This window comes from Rhinopithecus bieti, unplaced genomic scaffold (genome assembly GCF_001698545.2).
Source record: "Rhinopithecus bieti isolate Rb0 unplaced genomic scaffold, ASM169854v2 scaffold_52066, whole genome shotgun sequence".
NCBI classification, from domain to species: Eukaryota; Metazoa; Chordata; class Mammalia; order Primates; family Cercopithecidae; genus Rhinopithecus; species Rhinopithecus bieti.
In genome coordinates, this window is record NW_016820486.1 from 204,984 (window position 1) to 212,112 (window position 7,129).

Sequence of the window (7,129 nt, forward strand, 5' to 3'; positions counted from 1 at the left end):
GATGAATTCTACTTTACATGATAAATATCACAGTGAAAGGATGTGAGCAATGAGTGGCTTTTCTGAAAGCTATATCAAACAATGGTGAAATTATGAAAGTTAATGAAAATGCTACAAAAAGAGAACAGCTCTAGGTGTACTGCTTTAAAATATGATGTATTTGGATGACAAAGGCAACATTGGCCACTGGATTGATTAATGACTCCATAGTTTTTATTAAAGAAAAAATATGCAGTGATTCATATGAACAGATATTCCATTTAATAACATTTGCAATTACTGGAGGCATTTTCCCTGATTTTTGAACATGGAGAAGCTTGACTAATTTAACTGTGTGTCAACTTAAAACGAGCTCTCTTTTCCAAAACCAGGAAAATCTCTTTTGGTCATGTTATTTATGTTGGCATGGATACTTTCACATATGTGTGAGTTTGTGTGTCTGTTGCAAACGTGTTAAAAAACATTTAATTTTCCTAATAGATTCTGATACCTAGAGTTCCCTGAATATTATCAGCATCCTTAAAGGATGCTATAGAAAACTATTAAAATGAGATAGTGTTACATGTTTGGGTAGAGAATCACCTTCAAGATATATTGTTAAGTGGAAAGACCAAGGTGCCAAATGGTATATATCTACCACTTGGGTAACAAAGTGTGCAAGAGAATATCCATACAAATTTGATCTTTGGTAATAAATTGGTAATAAGAGTTACCTCAGGAGGGAAACTGGGTAGCTGGAGGTTGGAAGTGGGGCTTATTTTTCATCCTCTACCCTGTTGTACATTTGGATTTTGTTCCATGTGCATGAGTTACTTCTTCAAAATATAGTTTGAAAACAAACTATCAGAGCAGTCTGCCTCTTATTAACCAAGTCACATCTGAAAAGTCTCTTTTGGGAAAAAGTGGAGTTAATTTTGTTCTGGTTTTGCTTTAGCTCTTGCTTTTGATGGTTCAAGAAGAGTCACCATTAGGTAGACACTGGGGACCTTTTAAGTCACAAAACAGGCAAGCGGGGAGGTTGGAGCGGGAGATGAGAAGGAAGGGAAGAGAAAATGGAAGAGAAAGAAAAGATAACAAGGAATTTTAATTAGAAAGCATCTGCTGTAAAGGGCAAAATAATATTGACCCCCTGGAAACTGTCATCTCAATATGAAAGATGGGGGAGTCTTGGAGCAGGACCTCCTACATTTGATTCCAGTCCAGTGGGAGAGGAAATCTATAGTGGAAGAACTTGAGAGGCAATGATAAAAAGAATGGAATAATCAGAAGTGTAAAATGAGATTGTGCAGCCTAAAGGACCGCAGGGCAACTGTCTACACACCTACACGCCTGTAAAAGAAGGTTTTGAAGAGGTGGGGTGAAGTGAATTGCTACTCTTGTGTGATTGTGGTTGACAGAACTAAAGAGATGAGCTTATACATCAAATGGGAGAAAAAGAAAAAAATGAAAAGAAACAAGAGAACAACAAAGCTGAGGCCGTTTACAAAGGAAAGCTGTTTAGCGTTCTTCAGGGAAGACCTTTGCTGCTGAAAGGTAAAAAATGTTTTCCAAATCATCTCAGAATTTCCTTGTAGTGGCCATTAACTCTTTGCAATGACCTTTGCAATGTGTGAGCTTTGTAATCATAATACCTGCCAGTTACACAGCATTTGCCGTAGAACAGGCAATATGCTGAGCACATTACATACATGATATCATTTTAATTTGCACAGGACGTTAAGAGGAAACATTATTATTCCCATATTCCAGAGGAGGAAATTGAACTAAAAAGTAAAGTAACTTGCCCAAGGTCATAGAGGACCCAGACAACTAACCATTACATAAATGTAGCCTTGACTATGTTTAGGGCAAAAGGGCTTAGGCTGATGTCTTCCTGAAGCCAGGGTCAAGACCAATCCCAGGCAAGAACGCTTTACCATACCTTGCTGGGCCAGAGCCCCACCGCTAGAGAAAGAGATGCTGGTACTTACAATGGAGTTGTTGGGCTCAGAGTTCCATACAGATCTTTTTTCACACTGACTGTGATTGCCACCATGATTGCTGGGATTCCTGCAGTGGGAAAGCAAGTCAAAGGCATTTCTTCAGGTAGCAGGGAGGCATCCTAATCAATGACTGTGGGTGATGATACATTAAGACCCTGTTCAAATGAGCCACAGATGTGCAGGCATCAAAATACTATTGTTTGCAAAATGTTTGTGAATTCTTCCGAGTTAAACATTTCTAGGAGTTCTCCAATCTGCTAAACTAGACAGCATGCCAATGGCTCCAATACAACACCCACCAGTTATTAAAAATAGCTCAAGTGCCAAAAAATCTACTTGGCAAAAGAAGTATCTAGTTGATTGGAATGCAAGTTCGCATCAAGCATTTCTTCTTAGATGATAAGCCCCTAATTTTTACTCCCTTTCCACATCGCCCCTTCCTTCCCAATAGCTTTCTGTCTAGGTCACCTTAGGGAAAGGGCACAGGCAATCAGCTGCAGCCTTCAGTGCTTTTTTGACAGGGAAACTGTTTCCACACTCATTACTAGTTTGACATTTTGACTAGATCGACCAGTTAACAACCACTCAATTCAGTCAGACTATAATAAAGCAATCAGTTCAGTCAAAATGGTCAAACGTGAGGAGAGTATAGACGCAGGGTTTAAAAATCCAATTTCATGTACATTTGCAAAACTTAAATGATTTCTTTATCTCTCAATTGTATTTCTCCTAGACTAAGAGCATACACCTACATACATTTTAGGGGTTTTGTTACATGCTTTTCAAAGCTGTTCCAAAGCCCAGAATGCCAAGTATCTTGAAAAATCCTCCACTGTCCCATTCTGTGATAAACAGGATAGTCCCTTCAAATCTGTATAGCCCACCCCAAGCACAGCACCTAGAATGCTGCAGATGTTTTTAAAAATACCCCCGAAGGCTGGAAGGGAGAGACAGAGGACGGTCTCATCTTTAGGATGGAAGTTGTGTGGCAGTCTTCAAGCTGTGTTTACATATTGAAAAAAAATTTTTTTTAAATCCCTTCTGTTGTTATTTTAAAAATATAAACAAATTTACTGTCTTGGACAGGGATTCATTAGGTTGGTGCAAAAGTAATTGTGGTTTTTGTCATTAAAATAAACCTTTCCAACAGGTTGCTTTGGCATTCATAAGGCAGAACTTCAAACATAAACAGATGTTAATATCTATATTTTCCTTACAGTTGATTGCTTTTGTCCAATATTGAAATGCTCCAAAACTCCCTGTAGTGGGACAGCTCAGCTGTGGCTTCCTGGTGACCTTGCATGTATGCACATAGACCACGCAGGTAAAGGCTTATCTGAATTTGGGCGGTGTGCCCTGCAGACCTCCACAAATTCAAGAAGATGGGAGGCCTGTGGGGAGGTGCTCCGGGGCCATCTCCTATTCACCTCCCTATCTCCTCCAGGAGGCTGTCAGGAGACAGCTTCTCATCATCTCCCAGGGCTCTGCAGAGGTGTGGGCCTTTGTACCCTGCCCCCTCAGAATAGGGCTGCAGAATAGGAAACAGCATCACTTCCATTTAAAACTAGCTCCTCAGCCACCGGGAATCCTACAAGTCATGTGACAGTCATCCATTCCCTTTGTTTTGGTGTCGTTCTTTTTAGTGTGGGGGACAAGAACATGAAAGCTGGCCCTTTTAGGTACCCTTCCTTTCACAGTTTATGTAAGTAGTAAACTGAACCTAAGAGTGGCTTATTGTATCTTTCTTTACTGATTGAGCCAGTCAGACTTCTCAGTTTGTGTGTGTAACTAAAGTTTTCCTGCTTCCAAGTACCAAACTTTAGCCTTTCCTGCCTCTCCTTGTAACCCAAGAAATGTATATGAAATTAGAAGATCAAAGAGATAAGAAGTGAGTCCTGGAGGAAGGGCTTAAAAAAGAAGCTGGGAATGAGTGATGATCAGGCAGAAGGAAAGCCAGGATGGAGTGACATTTACAGCTTTTCACAGTTGGCCATATTATCTGCTTTTGGATTATTCATGAAGGCTCTTCCACATTTTTCAATCCTCTGATTGAATCAAGATGAGGGACACAAGGCATTAAGGGGAGTGTATCGACTGCTTTTGGCTCTGTGTTTCTGATGGATTCCAAAGTGTACTAAAACAAGCTTTTAGATTATGATCTGTTCAGTATTTGCCTGTCTCTGCTCCTCACATTAGCATAGATAATAGCACTGACTGTGTATCCAGTGAAAGCATGTACTATGTTAATGAACTCATTAAAGGGATGAGTAGCTAATTAGGAGGGTATTGTCTTCACAAAGGCAGTGGAAGATAAAATCTGTGTTCCTATGTACCCTAGGTATGCTACTTAATGTATATCTCCTACACATCTAAGCATCTAACACATTTTCTGAACCCCAAAATCTGCCTTGAATACACAAGAGAGAGAGGAAAGGAGCCAATCTGACCATGACAGTTAGAAATGCAGGAAACAAGCCAATGAAATGACATTTGTGTTCAGAAAGATCTATGCTGAGGACCATTCCTGGCTTCTTCCAAGGCCAGCAGTGATCATCACAGTCATGAGGTGTGATGAGAATCAGGTTCTGGCTGACCCAGCACTCTTTCACCCATTTCAAGTCTTTTCCTTGTTCCTTAAACAATATGGCAAGACCATAGAGGTCAGAAGTCCAAACTATGCAGACAAACTCCCTGGCTCAAATCCCAGCTCTCTTGCTTACTAGCTGTGTGAGTTTTGGCAAATTACCTAATTTTTCTGTGCCTCAGTCTCCTCATCTATTAAATAGGAATAATGATGGAATCTATCCCATAGAGATATCATGAGAATTAAATGCATATGTAAAGCACTTAGAATAGCATCTGGCACATGTAAGTACTACCTAAGTGTTAGCTGTTTTATCAGTATTTGTTGTGACTGTAACTTCTGCAAAGGAAGAGATAAAATCTATTCACTACTGTAGAGCCAGCACTTAGCACAACATACAATAAATAAGTGCTCAGTAAATATTTGTGCACCAACTCCTTGCCATAAAGGTTAAAAATTGAATTAATAGAGAAATACAGGCAAAAAAAAAAGATGCATGCCCCAACACCAGCAAGGTGATCCTTAATTTTTTACCTGTGATATTAACAGAATCTAACAGACCTAGAATTAGAAAGACAAGCTTAAGACATAAATATCAAAAACAATGGCAGATATACTTACCCCAACCAACTAGACAAAATTTAAGTATATAATTTGGAATGTATATGTTGAAGACTTTGACTAGAGCCAAATACATATGGACTGCCTCCAGGCCCATCCAAGTAAAAGAAACAAGCAGGAAGTAGTGAAGTGCCACTGCAGCTGTGATACAAACTCCTGCCTTCTGAAATGATGACAACCAAGAATTGACCAGAAATACCAGGTTTAGCATCAGTAGTGCTGTGCACAGGTTAATCAGAATTTTGGCAGGATAATCTTTTCGAAGTTTGCTAAAAGAGAAAGTACAAGGTTAAGTTAGGTAAAGTCTGTTTTTTTTGTTTTGTTTTTTTTTAATTAAACATGGCCACATCTTATCTACATAATAAGTGAAAGAATAAAAGAATTACTCATCTTTGCTTATACTTTGAAGTCCCCCATTCTCTTTCCAGGTAGAGTCAAAGTATAATAAACATAGTGACCTTAACTAACAGAAATAATAATAGCCTCTCTCAACTACACAGTTGAGAGAGGCTATTATTTTTCTTTTTATCTTTTAGAAAGAAGGAATGAGTTTCCTAGGTATTATGATTCTATCACCACTGCTTCAGCAGGCTGGAGCTACATATTACCAAATAGCAGGATGACTATGGAAACCATTCCAAGCAGAGCTACTTGGCTAGTTCTAAAGATCCCGACATATGGCCTCATGGAAATATGGCCTTAAGTTTTATTAAGTGATTACAACTTTACTTTGCAGAAACTTACCCAATATTTTTCAGAATAAAAAATATGTATTACCCCCTTTGATTATTTTACACTGTTATTAAATATTTATTGATTTAAATTTTGCTGTTTTCATTTAGTGTGAATTTTTTTCCTGAGGCTATAGTAAAGTGCACAAGTGTTAACTGTATAACTTGATGGATCTTTACATAGGTATACACCTGTGGAACTTCGACACAGATCAAGAGGTAGAATATTTTCAACATCCCAGAAAGCTCTTTCATGCTTCTCCCATTCAATATCACCCACCAGAGGTAACCAATACTCTCACTTCTATCCCCATAGATTTCACCTGCATTTGGAACTTTTTGTAAATGGAACCACACAGTATGTTGTCTTATTTTTCTGGCTTCCTTTGCTCAATTCTATGTCTCTGAAATTTAGATATTATGTTGTATTATATAGAAGTAATTCATTTCTTGCTGCTGTGTAGCATTCCATTTTACAAATATATCACAATTTATTCATCCAATCAACTGTTAATGTAAATTGGGGTTGTTTCTAATTTGAAGCTACTGTGACTGAAGCTGCTATAAATATTCTTGTACATATCTTTCAGTGGACATATGTACTCATTTGTCTTGAGGATATATCTAAGAGTGAAATTTCTGGGTCAACAGCGAGATGTATATTTATATTTAACAGGTATTGCCAAAGAATTTTCCAAAGTGTCTGATCCATTTTACATTCCCACTAGCAAATGTACGAGTTCCAGTTGTTCTACATGCTTGTTGACACTTGCTATTGTCCTTATTTTTAATTTTAGCCATTCTGGTGGGTGCAGAGAAGTACATAACTGTGGTTGTGATTACGATTTCTCTGATGAGTAATGATGTAAAGAACTTTGTCATATGCTTATTGGCACCATCTGGTAAAGGTTAGGCTTAGGCACGGATATTCTCTTTTGTGAAGTGCTGGTTCAAGTCTTTTGTCCATTTATAAACTTTATTGTCTTTTGCTTTTTGATTTGTGAGAGTTATTTATACATTCTGCATACAAGTCTTTTATCTGATATATGCATTGTGATTATCTTCTATGTAAGGTTTGCCTTTCACTATCTGAATTGTGTCTTTTGATTAAAGAAGTTCTTAATAAAGTCTACTTTATCAAATTTTCTTATAGGGTTGGTGTTTTTATATCCTATAGAGAAATATTTTCCTATCCCAACTCTCTTGTTTTA

The 7,129-nt window shown here is 38.0% G+C and overlaps 1 protein-coding gene across 1 annotated transcript in view; it reads right to left on the bottom strand.

Annotated features, from left to right (window-relative positions):
* Positions 1–7,129, bottom strand: part of ADGRG4 (adhesion G protein-coupled receptor G4) — a 120,036-nt gene that overhangs the window by 13,273 nt on the left and 99,634 nt on the right. Inside the window, exons 19-20 of the mRNA XM_017859807.1 lie at positions 5,188–5,456; positions 1,971–2,049 (exon numbers count right to left, since the gene is read on the bottom strand). Coding sequence (XP_017715296.1) covers positions 1,971–2,049; positions 5,188–5,456 — 348 coding nt within the window. The remainder of the gene's footprint in view (positions 1–1,970; positions 2,050–5,187; positions 5,457–7,129) is intronic.